Source organism: Panthera leo, chromosome B2 (assembly GCF_018350215.1).
Source record: "Panthera leo isolate Ple1 chromosome B2, P.leo_Ple1_pat1.1, whole genome shotgun sequence".
Classification (NCBI taxonomy): Eukaryota; Metazoa; Chordata; class Mammalia; order Carnivora; family Felidae; genus Panthera; species Panthera leo.
Window position 1 is genome coordinate 10,817,272 of NC_056683.1, and position 24,272 is coordinate 10,841,543.

Sequence of the window (24,272 nt, forward strand, 5' to 3'; positions counted from 1 at the left end):
TGAATTATTTGAAGAAATTCATTTCTTGCTCATAGAGTTGGATACCATCTTTGGGGTCTAAAAAAATAAATTTATTATCTTACAAATGAAAATAATTGAATTACAGAAAAACCTAATTGTAATTCTCCTTCAGATTCACTAGGCTTATAATTTACATGGCAATGAGTTTGCTGGTTGGGCACTGATTAAAATCACCACTGTATAAAGTGGTTCATTCAATAATTCTTTGGGGATACAAATTCAAGTTTAGCAAACAATGACACTTTAAAAATGAAGTAATGTTGACATTTTAGGAAATGATTAAGGAAACGAAGAAACCATAACCCAAAAATCTTTTAATATGATCTTACTGATTTCCTCAAAAGTGAATGATTACAAAGTGAAATTTGAATTGTAAGTCAGTCCTAAGTCTTTATACTCAGGTATCCAATCACAACCATTGAACCAATGTTCAATAGAAAGGCATCAACCCCAGGAGACAGGAATGTGAGCTTTCAGTTTTGCATAAACACAAGTTCTAGTTGTTAACCAACTTTCAGCACTCAACCTTTGGTGAGTCCTGCCTTGAATACTAATCAAATGGAAATGACCTTAACACTAATGTAAATCCTTTAAAATTCATCACGAGGAAATACATTCCTCCAACAGACTTGTGAAAGGTGAGAGCGGACCACAGAGAGCAGGCAGTCCAACCCTCATTTTATAGAACTTTGATCCCTGGCAGCATTCATTAGAATGATCAAAGCCCTAAATTATTGGTTGTTTCTCTGGATAATTACCAATGCCCGTGCAGTGACCGTGTGGGATATCGCACATACAACAAAAGTGTCTGCAACGAGTGAAGGCATTATACTTCTCATTTCTTTTAAGAAACAGGGTAGCAAGAATTATTTCCATGAATGGTATAACAGATTTGGGTGCTTTTTGTAAATTCAGAACCTAGGATTTAATAGTGCTTGGTGGCTCCTGGAGGATAAAATCAAACGTGTCTAGAAACGTGCAGCACAACAAAGGTTAACCAATTGCTTTCTTGCTCCACGTTTATTGGGGCAACAGAGACTGAAACAGCTATTTTCCTCTCAAATAATCGGAAAAATATAATACAACAGCAATTTCTTAAATACATAACAAAACTTTCTGGATCGTGAATCAACATGAGATGTAATAGTCTATAGATATCAACTTGACAGCTTTATAAAATGTCATTCATCTAAGGCATTATGAAATTATCTTCAGAGCTGCACATATATACATGGGTCTATATACATAAAGGCATCCATTCATGAACACAAGAGTCAAGCACTGTGCAGAGAAGGGTAAAATAAGACGCATTTAGATTTTGAGTAAGTTTTAAGAGACAATTTGGGGTTTCAAGAAACAGTGATTTACATTCAAATAAACATGTACGTTTTGCAAATCTGGATAGGTAAAATTTTCATGATGCAGGCTACAAGAAAATTCACACTGTGAATTATTTGTTTTTCAAAGGCCTCTTTATCTAAATAGAGATTTCAAGTCCAGAGCTAACACCCATCGTGTGAACAAACAGAATGCCTATGATTCTAAAATTTGCTTCCCTGTGGCCTTCCCCCTCACCTCCCTACCGGATAAGAAGAAAAAACTTCCCAGAAGGGGCAACAGCTAGTTGTCGTCCCCTTACACCTGCTAGTGTTTCCGGGTGGGGGGTTATTACATCCAGATTACAACTGGGTGAAGGAGTTTTGATCCTGTTTCAAAAAAACTACACTACTCCAAACACAAGAGTTTTTGCCACAACATCCAAACATTGTCACATAGACCCATATCTCTTCCTAGTCCGGAAAGAGAATCCCTGGAAGACAGAGCTCATGGACAGAGGAAGGAGACAGGTTAAACTGTCTCACTGGCCAGTATGCCAAACAAAAACATCAGTCTCTTTATCTAAGTTGTCAGTTCCCTCCTTTGTAAACAAGGTTTCTAGACTGGCTTGCTACTCACCCTTTGAGGCACCGGCGATGTATCTGGGTTTAACCTACCAACCTATTCCTGTTGATTCTGACAGTCTTACACAGGCCTATTCGTGTAGCTATTTAAGGAAGAAGTCACTACTTTCCAGGCACTTTTCAACATTTAAAAACTTAAATCCAGTTGTTTGAAATCTGTTTCAAAAAAGCAACCCCCCACACCCTATCTTGTATCTAAAAAAAAAAAAAAAGGAGCTGCTTCTGTTACAGTATCTCTGTGAGAAAACAAGTTCCTTCAATTTTGCCAAGGAGACAGTATGGATGTTCTCTCCTACCTTTAACTCCAAATTCAGGAGTTCCGCCTCTGATAACACAGGATTTTAGGTTACTTGAAATCAGCCCCTGTTTTAGAGATTCTTTGCGGAATAGAAGCTTCCAGAGTTCGCTCATGCCAGGGTAAACTGCCACTCCTGACACTCTTGATACAAAAATTCATTTTCAGCTGAGTTCCCGTGATCCCCTGAGCAGTTATAAATGCCCTGTGCTACAATGAGGCAGTGTTAAGACAAAGCAAATCACTCAAATATATGTACACTTCTCTTTATACTAATAGGGAATACATTGATCGAAGAGAGTATTCTTGTTCTGACACGTTCAGAGTTTCAAAGGAAAAGAAAGACGCTTAACATTGAGAAGTTTCCAAATAAAAATGATTAAAAATGCTTTGGGTTGGTTGCCATTCGAAAGTTTTCCGAGAGTCCACATCTATGTTCTGTACAAATGGTAAATAAAAGTGTACACGACGTAGGGATGGCCTATACGTAGATCAGGTATCAACATGTATGTGGGAACCAAAGTTCCTTAAATATACACATCCCCACTTAGGACACATTCCATTACACAGGCAAAGCATCGTTCCTTAAGAATAGGTCCAGGATAGCAGCAATTTAACAACCTAGTTACCCAGTTACCTCGGGAAAACATCAGAGGTCCAGACAGTCCCAACGCACTGTCCCTCGTTCCAAGGACAGCTCTCTAGGAGCACTTTACATGTTCCCATGAAGCACCAGACTACGTTGCTAATGGCAATTATGACATCCTGTCATTGGAGAAAAAGTTACTGTCTTTTCAAAACCCGTGTGTTCAAAAATCTCACTAACGGATGACGGGAAAACTAAGTCGCAACGGGGCTATACCAACCTAAACTATTTATGATACGTAAAGCAGTTACAGTTTCTTTCTTACATTTTTTGTTGTTTGATCAGTGCCTTGTACACACAGGAAGTATCTGGCTCGCCCTAACAGAGGCTTCCTTCCAAGAGCAATATTAAACTTTGTTGAGAGCTGCTTGCACTGCGTTTGAAAATAGGTAACTAGCTTGATTACCAGTGTTTTTACACACTGACATGACATGACACCGTGCTAGGGTTGTTTTAAAAGAGTTGGGTTTACGAGTCTATACCTTTTGTTAAGTTAGGAACTTGCAACCAAAATTTACATACGTAATATGCAAAAAAAAAATCATTAGGTTGATTTCTAATAAAGTGTATTAGTCCCAGAAGGAAAGACAAAATGGCTTTGAGGAAACATTTGTTTTGTGTGTACCATGGGAAATACTCGCACGTGCCCAGTGGACGGGAGGGTCTAGGTAGGTGGCAAATTATATGGATTTCTAGATGTACACATGGGACTTTGATAGTCACTCTTGCTGTGGACTTTCAGGTCCAGTCCTAAATGTGCTGGGCGCAAGAACGCAGGGCTCAGGAAAGGTCTCTGTTATCTACGGTGAAGGATTTGAACCTCTGCCCCCTGACCCGTATTTCACATCAGACAATCCTGCAGACCACAGCTACTGGCTGGAGGAGAGTCTATCACCTTCACCAAGCTGCACTTGCCCAGGGAGAGCCGCTCCGTCAGACCACATTGTTTTACAGGCTGTAGTCCTCGCACTGGGAAAAGACACCTCCCTCTGCACAGCAGTTTTGTGCTGGAAGCTGAGATCACACAAGGAGAAACCCATTGTGTTTCTGCCAAGTCACCGTGGGAATGCCGGCAACAGCACGCCCGGTGGCTGGCCGAGGCCGAAGCCAAGTACCCACTCCTGAGCTAAGCAGCCTGCTTTGCAGCTCTTACAACAATCTCCTCTTAACCGGTGTTATTCTTTCCCTCCCCCAGGGGGGTCTCTCCCGCGTATCTCTTGGTGGTCAAATTGACACAGAATGGACGCTGGTGCTCAGTTGTGATGTGTGTGGCCAACCGCGACAACACATTTATTACACTACAGGTTCACTCGGGCTCCTTGAATCTGGCCAGCAGTTGAATAGTCCGGTGGGATCCTCCGGGGGGGGGGGGGGGTGTAAAATGATGATGGGTTAGCAACCCATTCCTTCTCAGCAACCCCAAAGCTTCCCGACGTGCTCCACAGACACAGCCTACACCGCACAGCCCGGTTCTCTTCACACGGGAACACGTGCACCAGGGCTGGGCCTTGGTGCCAAAGGCAAGTTCAAAGTCTGGACACAGGCACTTTCGAAGGTTGGCAAGGAGGAGGCAGGTGCGCTAAGTGGGGCTTTCTCACTGTGCTTCTCGTTAGAACCCCAGACATCTGTGGCACGTGGACGTGAGCAGAGACCTCTAGGTTGTGGATGGGTTGTGCTTTTTCTTCTTGCCCCGACAGGACTTGCAGACACAACAGATGATGCAGGGGGAGGCCAGGAGCAGCAGGGGTGAAGTCACCAAGGCGATGATGCCCAATCCCACCAGAATCCCCACCACCTGGAAATGTGGAAGAAAAGGCTACTTCAGCAGTTAAACCTTCCTGTATGTTTACTGTACCATCTGCTAAAGACCGAATGTGTGTTTCCCCCTCAGCCCCAGAATTCATATGTTGAAACCCTAATCTCCAATACAATGGCATCCGGAAAGGAGGGTGGTTGGGAGGTAATTAGGACACGAGGGGGGAGCCCTCACGGTGAGATTAGTGCCCTAAAAAAAAGATATTAGAGAGCTTGCTTCCATTCTCGCCACTCTCTGCCATGTGAGGACACAGTGAGAGGAAGGCCATCTACAGACCAGGAAGAGAGAGGGTCCTCACCAGAACCCAACCATAAAGCCACCTCGAGTCTCCAGAACTGGGAGAAATACGTTTCTATTTTTTTTCAGCCACCCAGTTTATGATAATTTATTCTAGAGCCTGGACTAAGACACCACCTCAGGCACGCAAAACAGTTACCAATCATAGGACCTTGTAGCCCAGTGCCTGCATGATCTGAACTGGATACTAACCAGGGAGACGGCAAGAACTAGATCGGAGGGGAGGGGAGGGAACAAAACAGACATTAACTCGAGCAAAAGCTCTGTGTGACCCCAAACTGTTGCTCTTGGCGCTCTGGCTCTCTCCCTGAGTTTCCTAATAGTCTCATAGGGATATTAACAATGATTGCTAGGCTATTAACACTGGCACCCTTAAAAGGAACGCAGCCTTTAATGAATATGAAACGCTATTAAAAATAAACCAGGACTTCCTTTGAACCTGCCACAGAAACACAATGGCAGGTACAGAGGGATTTAAGCCCCAGCAGCGGCTCATGGGATTTTAGAGCACCGCCTTTTATAGAAAGTAGGGCTTAGAGGGTTTTAGGAAAGTCGTTCTACCATTTTTTTGGGAGGAAAGAAGACCTGCCTTCGTTCTGCAGGTGGCTGTTAATTACCCGACTGCTCCGGGCCCTGCCCCTCCACTTATCCGCAAGGGGGTCATGTTCATGAACTTCAGGCACTTGCTGCATTCCCTTTCCCTGGCCCTGCTCAGGGGCTCCCCAGAACCTCCAGGGATGGATGCGTAAGCAGACAACAGGGTGGGGAGGAAGAACAGGTGGGCTTTCTAAGCCCTCCCAAGTCCAGTGTATCTAATGCTTCTTAAGGGTCAAGGTACCTGTGTTCGGTTCCACATCACTGAGGCTCTCGAGTGGCCAAGCTTATTCCTACACGGCCCTTTGTCATAATGCCTGAGGAAAATGTCATTCTGAAAAACAAGGAGAGAGGTCTCAACAAACACGCTGTTTTGAATTGAGAGACAAATACTAACCACACTGGATCTAACAGACGCGAACCATATTTTGCTTGGTGGAAGCAAACGCTCTTTCGGGCGATACTGATGAACAGCCTCCCGGAATCCCGAGGCCGCGATCTTTACGATGTATCTCGGTACTTTTACAAAGCACTGAGTGAAAAGAGATTGTAATCAACGAGACTCTCGACTGAGTCTTGAAAGGCTCCGTGTCCTGACCGATCCTCTTTGAAAGGCGGCTCTAGAGCAGGTGCGATGTGGAACGAAGAGCAGTCTTCCTCGGCTGGAAGGCGGCCACAGTAGAGCAGGCGAGGAAAAATGCCAGCAGCTGAGGTGGGAAATGCAGGCATGAAATACTGAGAAGGTAACTAACCAGGCGGGGGAAGAAGGAGAAGAAATCACAGGTGAGGGGAAAGGCACTGGGGAGAAGCAGGAGCCTGACCAAGAGAAATGACAACGGAGAGATGAACTTTGTTGGGACGATGACGGCTACGGTTTGGACAGGCTGAACTTGAGAGACACTTGAGCCATCCAAGTGGTACTGTCCAAAAGGCAGCTGATTCCACAGATCTGAGCTTTGGGGTACTTTGCCTTGGGTACTGGCAGATGTCGGGGGGAGGGGCAGGAAACAACACAGAAGTAGATGAGATCACCCGGGAGAGAGTGTAGACTGGAGAGCAAAGAGGATGTTGGTCACAAACATTTGGGTCACAAAGAATGGGTCAAGGGGAGCCCGGGAAGGAAACGGAGAAGTGGCCAGAAATGCAGAAGGGAAGCCAGAAGAGGTGTCATCACTGAAACAGACAGTTTAGGTAGGATGAGGACTGAAATATCCCTTGCATTTCACTCAAGGCCTTAGAAAAATACAGCTGGGGAGTGACAATGTGGCAAGCTGAGTGTACTTCAATGCCCGGAGGCAAGTCAGTGTCAACGACAAGAGGTGACTATGTTGTTTTGAGGCCTGGCTCAAAGAGGAGGCTGGGGGAGAATGGGAGTATGGGAGACACATAGGTTTGAGAAAAGTGTGATTCGTTTTCAAATGGGACACAGCTGCACATGTGATGTTAGTGGAAGCTGAAGTCACAAGAGAGAGAAGAGGTAACAGAAGGGGACAGGTCTCTGAGGTACCCACAGCATAAGATGAAGAACACCTCGTCCTCTGAAGACAGCAGGGATGGGGACGAAGGCAGGATCAAACTCAACACCCCAGTAAAGCTCAAAACCACGCTGGGTGGCTGTCTGTCTCACGCTTGGCTCTCGGACAACCATCCTGCTCCCAGACCCGCTGCTCTGAAACTTTCCCACAAACAAAGATCAACACCACCATCTGACACAGAACACTTGTCGAGGGGAAAACGTCATCACCAAGAGGCCAATGCCCCTGGCTAAAACCGAGAAAATGGGATCTCAAGAAACAATGACCAGAAAAAGATGCTTCAGTATTTGAAGCCTGTGCATCAGCCTTTTAACATCTGTACCATTTCATCTCGAGCGTCAGAACAGTCCAAGTAACAGAACAGTGTGTTCTTTGCAACGCCATACCCCAGACATATTCCAGCCAAAGGATGGACAGATCTGGCACACATTTATTCCCTTACATTCTTGCCGCTTAAAAAGAACCTCATGGGCTCAGCCTCCTTGTGGCTATGAACCCAATTAATATTCTGGTTAAACCTGAAGGAAAACAGAGAAGATTTCTTCCCTTTGTAAAACATGAGGGCTGTGCAGTCAGTGAGAACCTCACTCAGAACATCTCACGTTTGGAATCACGACAGCTCTCAAATATCACCCTTAATTGTAATTCGGGGGGTTATGATAGAATTTTTTTTAAGTGGAAACATTTCTTTCAACCTGAGCTACTGAGCTTCTGAAGTCTAAAATGTTAATTTTCTTTTCCCCAATTTATACCTCTGCTTGAAACACTGAGATCGGGCTGATTAAAATTCTTACTCACAGATGTCGTCTGAAACAACCTATCTAGTTTTCAGTTAAAAACCAGGCATGTGGGGGGCGGAACGCATCCCGTATTCACTGCACACGGACTCGCTGGGTGTGTGTGACACTAAAACCCCACACTAACTGCTGATCGAATTGAAGCAAACCAAGCCAACGAAATGAGAAGTTGAGAGAAGAAGGTCCCTGCCCCCCACCAACATGACGGAGGCTCACACGGATATGGACGCATTTTCTTCGTCTGGATTGCCAAAATAGTGAATATCTCTTCCTATTTGGGGCAGCTCACATGTGCTAGAGTAAACGCTTGAACTGAAGCAAGATCGGCTCATCCAGCCTTCACATCACCTTTTTTTACCTCTGGGGTTACCGTTAGCCTTGGCCCGGGACTGAATGAGCTGTACTCGAATTGGGCAAGACGTGCTTCATGAATGGTGAGGGAACAGAGTGAGGGGGGCAGACCCCTGTGTCTGGGAAGGCAACCCTAATAAAACAATAGCAAAACTGCTGTCATGGCAGTGAATGAAGTGGTTACTGAAGACATCTCATGGATTTGAGTGGCTTTTTTCTTTAAATTCAGAAAGAAGACGACAACCAAAGTACAGTAGGCAGAATGGCGGCTCCCCTACAGACGCCCGTGGCCTAATCCGCAGAATTTGAGACTATGTTGCCCTTACGTGGCAAAAGGGACTGTACGAATGTGATTACATTAAGACCTTCATGGGGGAGTGTAGTCTGCATCATCCAGATGTGGCCAACCTAATCACAGGGCCTGGAAGGGCAGAGAAGCTTCCCCAGTTGTGGTCAGAGGGAGCCGTGAATTGGAAGAAGGGTCGGAGAGATGGGATGTGGCTGGCTTTGAAGACGGGGAAAGGGGCCACAGGCCAACGAATGCGGGCAGGCTCTAGACACTGGAAAAAGCAAAGAAATGGATTCTTCCCTAGAATCCAGAAAGGAATGCAGCCCTAAAGACCCTGTGATTTTAATCCAGTGAGACCCATGTCAGATTTCTAGAAGTAAAGATAATAAATCTGTGTTGTGCTAAGCCACTGTGTTCGTGGTGATTTGTTACAACAGCAGTGTAAAATGAACACACGGATGATTCTTTATGGAACAAGAGGAGACAGTGCTCCCAAAACAGGAAATGTCCCTAAAACAAAAAAAAAGCTTGCTTGCCTTTAAGGTTGAGGTGACACAGTGAAGGTAATCAGAGATTTTATAGACATCTAAAGTGGAGAGTATCACTGAGAACAGTAAACGTCTTTTACAGGACAAACAGAGGCTCATTGTTTCCAAAGGAAAGGCCGTAGGGTCCCGGTGGTCTCACCGATACAGAAAGACCACGTGAGAAGACTTCCGAGTGGAACTTACATCCAGGTTCTGGAGACAGTACCAGCAAAACGTGTGCTTGCAATTCTTGCACATCATCTGAGCACAGCCTTCGTTGCGTTCGATATAAACCCGACAAACAGGGCATTGCTTAATGGGGGCTTCTGTGTCTGTCCCAAAGAGGGCCCTAGAAACAAAATGGATGAGAAATTATAGGGTGTGGATCAAGAACGCTGCCTGAGTTTCTTAAAAGCTAGAACCACAAGGGGGTAGACTACCAGAGCTGGGGAAGAGTGAGCTGAGTGTAAAGAATTAAATAGTTAACTAACACCTTTCTAGATTCCACTTTATGGTCACCAACTGAATTCCTGGGGCTCCTGATGGGTAGGTAGTGAACCCTTCCTTATCCGTGCTGAATTCACTTCCATGGAAGAGGGTGGGGGTAAAAATTGGAGAGACACAGATTAGTCATTCAGATAACTCCAAACAGAAGAGAACCTTTATTTATCTTTGGCTTGAAGTGAATTATATAATTGTATTTTCCACACCTGGCTTAACTCATTATTTGGAGTATTTCATTCCCCGAGCACACACTGTCTAAATAGGAAATGCAAGCAGTCCACTATACAAGAGAAACACGAGCTCAGGATCTGAGAGGGCACAGATAAACCTCTTATCTAGTGATCTGTTCAGACAAACAAATGGCAGAGGTTGAGGGAGTCAGTGATCAAGACTTTAAAGAAACACCTGGGGTGCCTGGCTGGCTTAGTCGGTACAACATGCAACTCTTAACCTTGGGGTTGTAAATTCGAGCCCCACACCGGGTGAAGAGATTATTTTAAAAAAACAAAATCTTTAAAAAATAATGAAATAAAATAAATGCCCAATATCATTCAAGAGACCTGCTCCAGATGGATGAATAGGTCAACACAGGCTCACAGCCTTAAGGGGCACAGATAATAAGTGGAGCTAATTGAGGTGGGAGGGTTAGGGAAGCCACAGCCCGGCACTGCACTTCAGCCACTGTTCATTAAAACCAGCACCCAGCACAGGGAGACATCAAGTTCACAAAGTGTTGTTAGATCCAGGATCGGAGCTGGTACTCACCATAACCTTATAGAGCACTGGGACAGTTACTATTTTAATTCCTACCCTCCCCCTTTTTTTGCAAATAGAGAAACAGATTCATAGAGGCTGAGTGACTGACATGAGGTCACACAGGCACCAAGTGACAACGTCAGATCTCAACCCCTCTCTCCTCTGGGATCTTTACACTATCCTGTGACACCCACAGACCTTACTGCCATGGCAGTGAAAATGCAGAAGGTACTGGCTAGGAAGGTCCACGCCTGCCAAGTGCATGAAGATCTATTTTTCCTCTTGATTTGTTTGGTCTAAGATTCCAGCCCAGCATCATAGCCAGGTAGTGTTGCTATTCCTGAAGAATGGTTCTACACACTCGGAGGGTGCGGGGTGAGTAAGCCAACTGGACTCTTAACACTGGTACGTCTGTTCTCACTGATGCAGGACAGCCATAGCCTTGAGCAGAGCAAGGGATCAAGCACAAAGGTCTCTCACTCTGGGCCCTTCTGCTGCTGTAAAAAGTACTGAAAGGTACAGATTTAATTGCTGCTCGTTGTAACAAAATCTGAACCTTGGTGCCATCTTTTCAGAGCATAAAGTATCGAGAGATGAGTTCTCTTCTTCTTGGACCTAGGAATTGATTACTGCACTGCCCTGCAGGGCTGCTGTTTCTACTGCTGTGCTCTCTTTGATGTGACTGGCACACCTCACAATCTGGCAGCATAATCAGGTAAGAAAATAATCCCAGCACCACTTTGCAAGCAAGAAGAATGAGGTCTGTCCCTAGCAGGTGGCCAGCACTCCTTGGCAAATGGCTGTGGACAAGCCGTGACTTCCTACTGAAAACCAGTGGTCCCTGTGCCTCCCTGCCTAAAGAGAAATCAAAATTTATACAAGCTCTAATTTCAGCAGTGGCTGGAAGATCCTCCAGGGGTAAATACCTAAATTCCCTTTAGAAATTCTTCTTTCGTTATTGTTTGTTAACAACTTACCAATTCTGAGATGCTTCTCAGGGAAGCGACTGATCTCTACATTCCATCACCAGATAACTCCTTTGCCAAGAGACATATTTGAGGTTTCTGAGAAAACTAGTGAATAATCCCCAAGGCCATTTCCCTTCTTACCCGTGCTCTGTCGGCAGGACAACAGGCTGACTATCTCTACAGGAGACTTCTGCGTGCCAAGCATCCTTGCAACAGGAGCAGAATTTCAGGTGACAAGAAGGACACTCCACCAGTACGGGCTGTCCCGGGTCACTTGATGCAACAGGGCACACTGTCTGACAGTCTGCGAAAGGACACCATGTTCGGTGGGGGTCCAGGTGAACTTCTAGAGTGTAAAAAAAGAAAATGTGATGGTCTACCTGTCCTGTGCGCAGGCTTGCGGTTTTCCTCCCCTTCACGTTTCTCTGTTATAGGCTAACATCTATGGAAGCTTGGTAAAATCAAGGGCAGTGATTTCTACCACTGGTCTTCAGAATGGATCCAAACGTACAAGGTCACTCAGCCCTGCCGCATTTCTCAAAGTAGGTACTAATGGAATGCCCTTCTGAATAGATAAGGAGTGTTCTCACCAACCAAAATCTGCGATTGTTTTTGGAATACTTCTCACTGTTCGTTCAGTACTCAAAGTAAGCAAACATCTCAAGTCCCTGCTATCGTTATTTTGGGTATCATCTTAGAGGAAAATTGGACCTGAAGGGCCCACCAAGGCAAAAGAAAAAAAAAAAAATACACAAAGGATTTTGTCCTTTCAGGCACTGAGAAATAAGTAAAGTTTCTTCTGTTTCTTAGAGGGAAATGAAAGAACAAGGAAGAAACTGAATAGTTTAGAGACCAAACAGCATCTGTCTGGTGTGGCTTAGCAAAAAAGTCAGATTACCTGTCAGTTTGTATATTCCATTGCCCTGCCATATGCTAGAGACATTTGCAAAAGACTCACATGCTCCAAAAACAAAAGGTATGGACTTTCACAGACCATAAAATGATAGTCGGTTATATACTACCCATGAGCTAGATCCACGTGGCATGTAGGAAAGCATATGGAGTTGGGGGTAAGGCCACTGTCATTCTATTCAAATGTTTACAAATTTTGTTCAGTCTTCTATTTTCTATTTCCTAACAGACCCCATGTTCTTGTCACATAATGTGACCTTTAAGGGAACATATCATGCAAAAAATGATGTTATTTGAGTAGTTGAGTGGCCCGTTTTTTTTTTCTCTGAACCAATGTATTCTGCAAATTTTAAACCAATGAGATTCCAGTTTTAAATCTCCCAAGGCTTGTGATTCTTTGTAATTTCCACACTGGAGACAAACAGACCCAGAGAGTGGTGCAAAAAGGAAATGAAGGCATTAAGTCTGAGCTTAGTTTTAAAGGTGATAATTTTACAAATTCAGTATCAGGGGAAATAAGTCCAAAATGTTCAAGTAAACACCATCTGCATTAATCTCTCATCTAGAAAATGCAACAATCAGATCTATGCTCATTATTCAAAAAGACCATCCTTACACATAGTGTCTTATCTAAAAATTTAGGGGAGCTGGGGTTGGAGAATTATAGGCCAAATATAATCAGAAAAGGGAAGCCTATTATGATTCACAGGTCCTCAGACCCCAAGAGAGATGGATCCTTGAGAAGTCCCTAAAACTTTGGGACAGCCTGGTTAGAAAGTCAAGGGGACAGTGACACACACATGCTCCAAGGTCTTGACCTTTTATTTCCACACCATTTATATTTTCTTTCAAACTCTTACAACTGCTTCACAAACACTAAACACTAAAACACTAAAGAAATGAAGGTTGGTATGTAAATTAGAGCTAAGGACTCCCACATCACATACCTACTTACCACCCATTCTAAATCAGGGGTCTTTGAAAAGTCTGAAGATAAAGAAGGAAAAGAAAAGGAAAGATACATAACATAGTTAAATTTATAGCATCCCTGCAGATCAACCTAAAGAGATACAAACATACAAACTGTCCACATAACTCTAATCCAAATTATTTGGTAGACATTATAACCTGTTTGTTCCGACCAACTTATTATTTCAGGGAGCTGGGATGCCACAATAAAAGCAGGATCAATAAATATGGCAGCAGTTAGATTTCGAGAGATTCCCATAAGGAAAAAAATCTGAGGAAGCAATGCACCAGCAGAGCCCAATGCAAAAAGCAAGGGAAGAGTCTGAGCCACAGAAAACCGTGATCTCGTGTATTTTTGTCCACTTTGACAGCACAGAAATGACCAAGCGAAGGAGCGTGTAGGAAGGGACCAAAGGGACACATTACAGCTTTCTACTTATTTCGTTGTTCTTTAAGGATAGCTTACAGAACTTAACTAACACCCAAAGTAGGGTTACCAAGAAATAGATTCTTACTCTATCCAAAAGTGATATTGGCCACTCTAGCCACTTCTAGAGTCCCTCAATATCTGCCCCAACCCCTTTCAACCTGCTGAGAACACTCGTCTTATCTCTTCAGACGCAGAACATGGCGGACACTCGCTTTCCCAGCCTACTGCGCAACCGTAGCTTGATCACGTGACATGGTCTAGCCAGTGGGAGGGGAGGGGAGGTCCGACAAGGGGCTTCTGGGACAAGGTCTCCTTCCTGATGTGCGGGCAAGAATTGCCCTTCCATCCAGCCACCTTTGAACGCAACCGCCTGAAGTTGGAGGTCCGGGAATATGATCTGGGAAAACTGTGAGGAAAAACTACATGAGGTGGAGAAACCGAGCGGCTTCATCAGCCAAACCTGCAACCATCGACCTCTGGATTCCGTGTGTGTGAGGTAATTCACTGCCCTCGCTGTTTAGGCTCCTCGAAGTCCGGCGTTCTGCTCCTTGCGAATTAAAGCATCTCAAGTGGTAAGGCCACCTCTAGCAATAGTGAGCAAATGCCCTCTTCCAACAAGGACCGCTCCTCCTGGGGAAGCAGGTATTGTACAAAGGGGATGAACGCGGCATGTCCGAGACGACCGTTAAAGTCCTTTCCAACCCCAGGATTTTATCATCTCTGTAGGTGAGGAACGTGGAAATGTGCGTACAGAAAAAAATACACACGACACACCTCATCCTGTGGAAAACGTATGTACCATAATAAAAATTTTTTGTTATTATTAAAGTTTTTTAAAAAATGGGGTGCCTGGGTGGCTCAGTCGGTTAAGCATCTGACTTCGGCTCAGGTCATGATCCTGCGGGTGGGAGTTGGAGCCCCGCATCGTCAGGCTCTGTGCTGATGGCTCAGAGCCTGGAGCCTGCTTTGTATTCTGTGTCTCCTCCTCTCTCTGCCCCTCCCATGCTCATGCTCTGTCTCTCAATAATAAATAAATGTTAAAAAAAAAAAAATTAAAAAAAATTAATACACTATGCCAGATCCATAAGGTTTTTGTGTAGTTCAGCAGACAAGTAATGTACATCCATATAGTTGGAACAGTACGAACTTTAAAATAAGGCGACTCAAACGTGACAATATGGAAAGATCCCAAGGATATATTACCAATTAAAAAATGCAGATTCAGGATGAGTATAAATGAACCATGTTTATAAAAATATGTTTTAACATTTTCAGAAGAAGGTGCCTGGGTGGCTTAGTCAGGTTGAGCGTGAGACTCTTGATTTGGGCTCAGGTGATGATCTGACGGTTCATGACTTCAAGCCTCGGATCGGGCTCTCTGCTGTCAGCTCAGAGCCTGCAGCCTGCTTCGGATTCTCTCTCCCCCCCTCTCTGCCCCTCCCCCACTCATACTTGCTCTCTCTCTGAAAAAATAAATAAACATTAAAAAACAAAACAAAACAACAGGGGCACCTGGGTGGCTCATTCAGTTAAACATCTGACTCTTGATATCAGCTCAGGTCATGATCTTGCAGTTTGTGGGATCAAGCCCAGCGTTGGGCTCTGTGCTGACAGCATGGAGTCTGCTTGGGATTCTTTCTCTCCCTCTCCCTCTCCCTCCTCCTCCATTTGCTGTCTCTATCTCAGTCTCTGTCTCTCAAAATAAATAAATAAACATTAAAAAATTTAAAAAAACATTTTCAGAAGAATATGTAAGAAACACGAAAATGGTTATCCTTGAGTAAAAGGCGAGGCAGGGGGGGTTGGGGAAGGAAGCAAAGATTTACTTTAATACTAAACTTGAATTTAAAAAACAGGAAAAAATACTACTTTTATAATTTTTAAAAGCTAGTTTTTTTTTGTTTTTTTTTTTACATTCCTTTTGAGAAAGAGAGTGCATGCACACAATGGGGGGTTGGGAGGAGGGACAGAAAGTGAGGGAGACAGAGAATCTCAACCAGGCTCTGTGTTGTCAGTGCAGAGCCTGACACAGGGCTTGAACCAAGAACCATGAGATCGTGACCTGTGCAAAAACCAAGAGTTGGAGGCTTAACCAACTGAGCTACCCAGGCACCCCTAGAAGCTCGTTGGAAAAGGCTACTATCAATCTGGTATATGAGCAACAGACTAGTAAAATAATTCTGCATCTAAGCTGTCCCCTGGAAAATCATCTACTTTTTACAACACTGAAACATATTTAGAATTCCCCTTTGTTTCACATTCTCCATACATACAATTCTCATACTATGTTTTTCCTTCCCCCTAAAAATCCTCTCTCTTTACCAAATTATAGTCTACCCCCCCTTAAAGGACCTTCATTCAAGGACCTACTGTGTACTTGTCTTAATTTTGATGTCACAGAATCAGCATCTTGTAGACCCTAGATCTCCACCCACCTGGATTATGGCTCTCTGCATTTGGAAAGGCATCAACTTGGCAAAACATGGAACTTTACATACAGCACTTTCAACATTAAACCGCCTTTATGAAATGTCACTTATTAAGGGTGACAATGAAAAAATTTTCTAACTTCAAAAGGAATAATAATTACCCTTACTGGACCCCTACTTACTGTCTCTCTGTACCTAACACCCATTTCACTTCTTCTCTCATCCCAGTCCTTGGATGAGTGATCCAGAGTCACCGATTCTCATTCCTATCCCCTCCTACCCTCCTTAAATCTCTAAAGTCAAGTTTTTATTCCCAACTCATTAATAAACTGCTCTCTGAAAGTTAAAACTGCCATGCCCCTACTCATATCCAGCAAGTGGTTTTTTTTTTTAATGTTTTATTTATTTTTGAGACAGGGAGAGACAGAGCATGAACAGGGGAGGGTCAGAGAGAGAGAGACACAGAATCTGAAACAGGCTCCAGGCTCTGAGCTGTCAGCACAGAGCCCGACGTGGGGCTCGAACTCACAGACCAAGAGATCATGACCTGAGCCAAAGTCAGCCGCTTAACCGACTGAGCCACCCAGGCGCTCCCAGCAAGTGTTTCTTAATGCAACTTGTATCAGATACTCTTGCAGCTCCCTCTTCCATTTTCCATGGCCTATTTTCTTCCCCAAACCTTCCTTCTCCTTTAGCATCAAAACTGGTTCCGTTGGTCCCATCTATGAATGGTGTCTAAGACTTGGCCCTAGATTTCTCCGTTATTTGACTTATTTACACAACCCTTGCCATGATTAAGTCTCAATCTCATTCTAATTTGTACTATTTCAAACTTCTTTTGGCCTCATGTCTTGTGATGATATGCCTGAAAACTAGGCATTGGTCATTCAACAATTGATCAATGTCAGGTACTTTTTAGAGATCATGGGCTCTAAAAGAGGTGAAAATAGAGGTTTGCAGGGCGCCTGGGTGGTTCAGTCGGTTAAGCATTTGACTCTTGATCTTGACTCAGGTCATGATCTCATGGTTTGTGAGTTTGAGCCCCACATCGGGCTCTGCACTGACAGTGTGGAGCCTGCTTGGGATTCTCTCTCTCCCTCTCCCTCTGCTCCTCCCCTCCTCACTTTTTCTCTCTCTGTCAAAATAAAGAAATAAACATTAAAAAAAAAAAAAGAAAATAGAGGTTTACTTCTCGGAGATCTCAGCGCGAAAAGAACCAGAGATGTTCAAAATTAATAAAATGTAAAAAAAAACACAAGCAATGTAATAACTGACAGAGCACCCCACAAGATAATATAAATGAAATTATTAACAAATAAATGTGAGCAACTCTTAGGGGTGGAGGTAAGGAATGTCTGATATACAGAAACGTTTTTTAATACAGAAATATTTTATGCTTCTCTTATCCCAAGTATCCATAATGAAGTCTCTCCTTTTAATCAGCTCTAAAATCAGGAGGTAAAACTGGTCCCTCCTAACCACAGTACAAAGCAGATGGCACATGCTGAGATAAAACACAAAGAAATTAAGTTAGAGCTAAAGCACCACAGAAGTAAAGATGAAAAACAAAAAAACCCCAACCCCCGTAATAGCAACTCTGCAGGCAGCCAGAGTCAGGAAGGCATAAAAGGAAAAGGACAGTCTCCCTCCAGATAGTGGAATAAAGATTCTGCACTTAAGGAAACACTGAGCAAGGACACTGGCAGTCGCCTCCTAAAGCAGGGTCCCACCAGCTCACAACCTACTCCATCTCGTCCCAACGCTGCATTCAGTGACACCACATGAATCGGCTACTTGAGAAATCAACCACGGTAAAGTATTTACACCACAGAAAGCGGCAAACGCTGTAAATCAGAGCCTCCCCCGCCCCCACCAAAAAACTGTTTGCCAACACATCCCTGAACACTGTCCACCTTGAGAGTAAAAACATAGACGTAGAGACCCTACCTCAGCATAGTCAAGTGTGGGGCACACAGCGGGCAACCGAAGAACAGAACTTAGCATGAGAAGTGAAAACTACAATAGTGACAGTTGTAGCCATATTTGCTGACCAGCCTTTTCTACCTCCTGAACATCCCACATACAGACAGGTACTTACATCTGAAGTAATCCTCTCATGTCTCCCACGGGTATACATCTTCTAAAGAGTGTTTGCTATTTGATTATATATTCTAGTTTATTGTTGGTTAATTGCTTCTTGTACATATGTCTGGGATCATCAACTCCAGTGAGAGCTCTCCTAGAAGACAGGCTGTTTCTTCTACTCAGAACCACAGCATGTGTATGTATGTTACAAGTATGTATTTTTGAATCTGCCCACCATACTTCTAAGCACCCCTCGCTATGTATGGGATGCACTCAGTACATTCCTGACCACCCAGCAGATGGAAATTTTTTCCTTTATAAATACAAAGGGTCACGGGGAAAAAAAAACAACAGAGAACAGATATCTACTAATTTAAACCAATTCCTTCTCTTGAACAGAGCCCCCCCTTCTCCCATCAGCCATTCTTTTAAAGAATCTAAATAAAATGGAAAGCGCTGCTAGGTAGAATCTGACATGATTAAAGCCTGGAGAAAAGTCCATCAATACAGGAGGTACCCACAGTAGCAATATAGTACCATGTGTATATGTAACGTTTGCTTTGGGGCACAGCTATTTTTTACACAGGTACTTGAGCTTGTTCTACACCTTTTAAATATTATTCTGGTGGGGCGCCTGGGTGGCTCAGTCGGTTGAGTGTCTGACTTTCGATTTTGGCTCAGATAATGACCCCAGAGTTGTGGGATCAAGCCTTATGTCGGGCCCCATGCTGAGCGTGGAGCCTGGTTGAGATATATTCCCTCCCTCCCTCTCTCTCTCTCTGCTCCTCTCCCCACCCTGACTCATTCTTTCTCTTTCTGTCTCTCAAATAATAATAATAAAAAAAAACACATACACTGTTCTGGTTAATTAAAGGACACTCGTCAAAGAAGTTATGCCATTGTCTTCTTGGTAAAGCATTAAGAGCAAATAACTATTCTGAGGCAAAAAGACAAATCTATCCAAATTTGACAGTCCCCTCAGCTTTATATTTCTGTGTTAACGAAAGGAGCTGAATAAGTTAACAAGGAGTTAACATTCAAAGGAGTAGTGACTCAGTTTCTCACACTGGTGACGGAGATAGGACTAAAGAGATTTATCGCTTGCAAACAGTACACGCAAGCCTTCTGTAGAAATTCACGAAGGACATTTGAATGAGAAGAAAAGGTATATTTATACTTCTGGGCCTGAATATATAGAGAATACCTAAATGATTTGGTTTTTCTCTGCCTTCTTCATTTTTGTTTTATGGCAGAGACCTCTCAGCTCAAATGCACACTTTCTGCTCTCTCAACTGGGTATTAATTTGGTTAGAATTGCTAGAGATAAGCCTCTGGGATTGTTACATTTGTGTGAGAACCAGATGACTCTGAGCAAACATTACTTCTGCTTTTGAGAGTTATTTATAGCTGTATGTTTTTTAAAAACACATTGAAGTCAATAGGTTAGAACCATGAACAAACAGCTAATCTACGCATGGTTTTGATCTGAAAGATTTCCAACTTACATCCAAATGATGCAGAAGAAGAGACTTAACACGTGTAATAGGGCAGGGCAATTTCACAAGGAGCTAAGTGAGCAGAGGGGAGGGTCACAGGACATAATGTGGGGATAGTCATCAAGGACCTGATTCTAGAGGATGACGATAAGGCCTAAGCATGCTGAGAAGCCGCTGGAGGGGCTTTTTTTTTTTCGGTAGTATAACACAAATACGATGTGCACATAAGCTGTCTATTCACGTTCGCCACTAGGCGGCCTGGCATTGGGAGCGCTGAGTCTGATGGCCGGCTGGGCCGTGCTTTCCACAATGGCTCTATGGTTCTTAGAGAGACATTGTAAGCAATCTCTGCACAGTAAGATTTGTTGCACATCCGCAGCTCTTCACGCTCCTTGACGCTGTGGACGAGGAACTTCTGGAAGCCACCAGGCAGCACGTGCTTTGTTTTCTTGCTGCTCCCGTAAGCAACGCCGGGCGTCAAGATCCGGCCCTTGAATCTTCTGCGCGCCATATTGTCAGTGCCTCTGGGTTTCCGCCAGTGGCGCTTAATTTCGATATATTGGTCTGACTGGTGCCTGATGAACTTCTTGGTCCTCTTTTTCGCAATCTTGGGCTTCACCAGAGGTCTGAGGGCGACCACGATGCCGAACAGGAGATGGCCGCCACCCCCACGGGCAGTGCCGAGGAAGAGAGGGCAGTGCCACCGTGATGAGGGGAGAGCCGTGACACGATGACCACTCTCAGAAGACTACTCTGGCGACCGTAGGGAGTAGAGCTGGTGGCGGCACAGGGTGACGACAGAGAGCAGCGATCTAATCCGAGATGACGCGCTGGATTCTAGGTGAGAAGTGTAAGTACCGATAATTCGGAGCATATTTTGAAGGTGAAACCGTCAAGATTTCCTAGTGAGGAGGCAGTTGGATGCAGTCATCCCAAGCTGACAACCACTGATCTAGAAAGCTTTCTGAAACTTCGTATTTGTTGAATAAATGAATGAAGCAACGTAACAGAAGTGTAAGAAATGCTATCTGTAGATCAATTCCCCGTGGCAATAAAGGATAATTGATGGTCTACACAGCAAGGTTCTGTCTTACTCAGCCCTGCATTCAGATATTTCCAGAGAACAGGAATAACCACTCAGAGAGACTATTGCACAGGGTTTCTTGGACTCTCAGGGAGAAGAGCATCCCCCAGCAGAACAGGGATTCCCACCCGCAAGTCTGGCCAGATTACGCTGAAAAGGTATCTGAGCACAGCACGACATCTCCCCTAACGACTGTGCTTCGGCCCAGCTCCTAGAAGAGCAGCTACAGGTAAACATCCACAGAGGCTAAGAGAGGCATTTTTATTTTTTAAGAATTAGAATTTCAGGGGCACCTGAGTGGCTCCGATGGTTAAATGTCCAACTCTTGGTTTCGGCTCAGGTCACGGTCACGCAGTCCGTGGGATCGAGCCCCCCTCGGCACTGAAAGTGCGGAGCCTGCTTGGGATTCTCTTTCCCTCTTTCTCTGCACCTTCCCTGCTCACATGCATGTGTGCACGCACTCTCTCTCTCTCGGAATAAATAAACGTTTTTAAAAAAGAATGATTACAATTCCAATATGCTATTAAGAGCACAATTTTGCTTCCTATCCGTCAGGTAACAGAGTGTACCACAAATGGGTTTTTTCCTAGAGGAAAAACCACTAAAGGGGTGTCACATATTAGCAATCCTAACCCCACACCAAAGAGGAACCGACTGATGGACACCAGTTGGAAGCCAAATCATGTCCGTGAACAAGAGCTTCTCCCCCTCACGCCTGACTCCACCCCGTTGACCTGAGAGGAGCCTGAAGGGAGGGGAGCTGTACGGGGTTAATGCGAAATTTTTAAAAACACTTTTGATTACTATTAGAGTGAATTCGATTCTAACTCCTGGCTCTTGGCCTAGGAGACACAGTTATCGTGGAGATAAACAAAATGCGCACATCCAAAAAAACATAAGATTTCGTTTCTTCCCCCTTCAAATTGCCATTCCAAAGCTGGAGGAAAATGCACTAATGCGTATTCAGCTAATTTTTTCTGCATCCGCGGTGACGAAAGCTTCATGTAGCTCTGAGATGGGGGAAAAGTTCAGGAATCTAGAAAAAGAGAGCCCAGGGGCCTGTACACGGGCTAGGGGTATTCCCAACACTTTACCATGAACGTGATTTAGCAGTCATTAAACGTAACATACTTACATCAGAGACAGACAAATTCACCAACTGGAGCCAGGATTTACTTAAGAAAATTAACACTGATCACTGAAGTAAAGTTGCATGACTGGTCTTAAGACTGCTTGTTCATAGAAATTAGGCAAGGCAGGAAATGCTATGTAAAGCTATCTCTACTTCTGTATTCTGACAATTCTTGAGAAATAGAAACATTTTAAGAGAATAAAACTGCCTTGAGCCCTAAGGAGCATGTCTGACCCCAGCGACTGTTTTCAGTTTTCAAACCCTGATCTCGAGATCCACTGGAAGCCATCAGTATCACATAGGTAGAGCTTGGTTTTTATTCTGTTGTAAATTGTCTTAACTAACATAAGTGGGTTTTCTGCCATCCTCTGCCAGTGTGAAACTGTGCCAGAAAAGAGATCCCATGATTTCATATTATGGTAGGAAACATCATACAGCCAAGCTAATTTATCAGCTGAAATAAACCAAACTGGTTTAACTTTCATGACCCTCTGCATTTTTAATTATGCCAAAGTTAATTTGCTTTCTGATATCTCAAAGAACAAAGGTCTTCTGTAGACAGTTAAAATGCAATTAAACTGATCAGAATTAACATCTGCCGTAGTAAATAAAGTGAAAGAGACGTGGCCTTTAGCAGCCCGCTGTCAAGATTGCTGAGGAGAACCAACAGAATTTCAGACCCGGAAACAACTTCTGAGGTTATCCAGTCTGACGCTCTTACATTATGACCCACACAAGCTAGGAGCGTGCATAACCCACAGTTCATGAGTATATGCTGGGATCCAGCCTTTTTTCCTCCTAGAATACCATTCTCCATGTAAACGCATAACCATGCTGTTAAATAGATGTTCATTTCCACTATGAGCATGGGAACGTTTTCTCTTTAGAGCAGCCACTTGGCACGCTCTGGGTCAGCAAGTCATGATCTCCTTGGAGGTGCTGGAGAAGGTGGGTTCATGATTCAAGTAACAGCACACTGTATGATGGTGCCGTACGATGCTTTAGAATCTAGGACAATGTGGGTGGAAACATGCTGAAAAAGATACGGGTTAAGATGAAAAGAGGACAATAGTCGTATTATTGTGCTATACCCTCAAGTCCAAGGTAAGATCTGGATTCTAGAAGATGCTCTTTTCGTTTGGTTTAGAAACCTGGGACAAAGGTAAGATGGGGTGGCAATAGTGACGAATAACAAAAACCACAACAACAATTTACTGAGCACACACAGTGACAGACACACAACACTGACTCATTCTTCACAACACCCCAGCTGTTACAGGTACGGGTGGAAGTGCACACAGGGAGAGGCAAGACGTCATACTGTGCCTGTCACTTGGGGCCCCTTTCAAAAAATCACCCTATCTGGTGATAAGGGTCTCTTCTTACGGACACTTTAGTTTTTCAGAGGAAAGCTGAACCACCTAGAGGGCGCTGTTTGAGATTTAGAACTGACCCGCAAGAAAGAGTTGATGGTAAAGGAGAGGAAGCAGAACGCAGGGGAGAAAATGTTACCATCTGGAGGCACAGGGTAGCTTTGTAAGGAAACCCTAGACTTAGTCATACATTTACCACAAAACACCAAAAAGCAGGCTCAAAGGGAGAACAGGTGTGCACACGCACGCACATGCATGATAAGAATGGGCTTCGGGTCAGAAACTATGAAAAGTAAGATGACTAATAAGAGATGGGAGCTGTTGAAAAATAAAACTGAAGGTTTTGGAAGGTCATGGAAGTATCACACAGCCCTAACAAAAACAAAACAAACAAAAAACACCAGGGCGCCTGGGTGGCTCAGTCGTTGGGCATCCGACTTGGGCTCAGGTCACAATCTCGTGGTTTGTGGGTTCGAGCCCCGCGTCGGGCTCTGCGCTGACAGCTCAGAGCCTGGAGCCTGCTTCGGATTCTGCGTCTCCCTCTCTCTCTGCCCCTCCCCCATTTGTGCTCTGTCTCTCTCTCAAAAATAAAAAAAAAAAAAACATTAAAAAATAATTTTAAAAAAATGCCAAGAGAAACCAAATAACTACACACAGAGCCCCGGTGACATAAAACCTTAAATGATTAAACACAAAGGAGGGGCGGGGAGCATTACACCAAAGACAAATAAAGAAGCGAGATGAAACTCAAAGAGCCCCATCTTCAATGTTGAGACTTTTGTTGCAGTGTGGAAAGGAGGCTTGTGAAAAATGCTGAGAACAGATGGGCTTTGGAGAAAGACGGGGCCGCGGCTTACAGCAGCATCGGGAAGTGACCCTGGCACACAAGAGATTCTCAGTCCACAAAAACGTAGATATTAAATACGTGAGTGAAGGCAGTAGGATTAACAGATAACAGGAAAATAAATTCCTATTTTACTTTTTCCAACAGAGAACAGTGTGCCG

At 44.1% G+C, this 24,272-nt stretch overlaps 1 protein-coding gene and 1 pseudogene across 1 annotated transcript in view; both read right to left on the reverse strand.

Annotated features, from left to right (window-relative positions):
- Window positions 1-1,014: 1,014 nt before the first annotated feature.
- The window catches only part of RNF144B (ring finger protein 144B), an 80,256-nt gene continuing 56,998 nt past the window's right edge, over window positions 1,015-24,272 (reverse strand). The window contains exons 5-8 of the mRNA XM_042937796.1: window positions 11,499-11,703; window positions 9,334-9,478; window positions 5,875-5,964; window positions 1,015-4,718 (exon numbers count right to left, since the gene is read on the reverse strand). Coding sequence (XP_042793730.1) covers window positions 4,578-4,718; window positions 5,875-5,964; window positions 9,334-9,478; window positions 11,499-11,703 — 581 coding nt within the window. The 3' untranslated portion in view covers window positions 1,015-4,577. The remainder of the gene's footprint in view (window positions 4,719-5,874; window positions 5,965-9,333; window positions 9,479-11,498; window positions 11,704-24,272) is intronic.
- On the reverse strand, window positions 19,491-22,711 carry LOC122219241 (annotated as a pseudogene).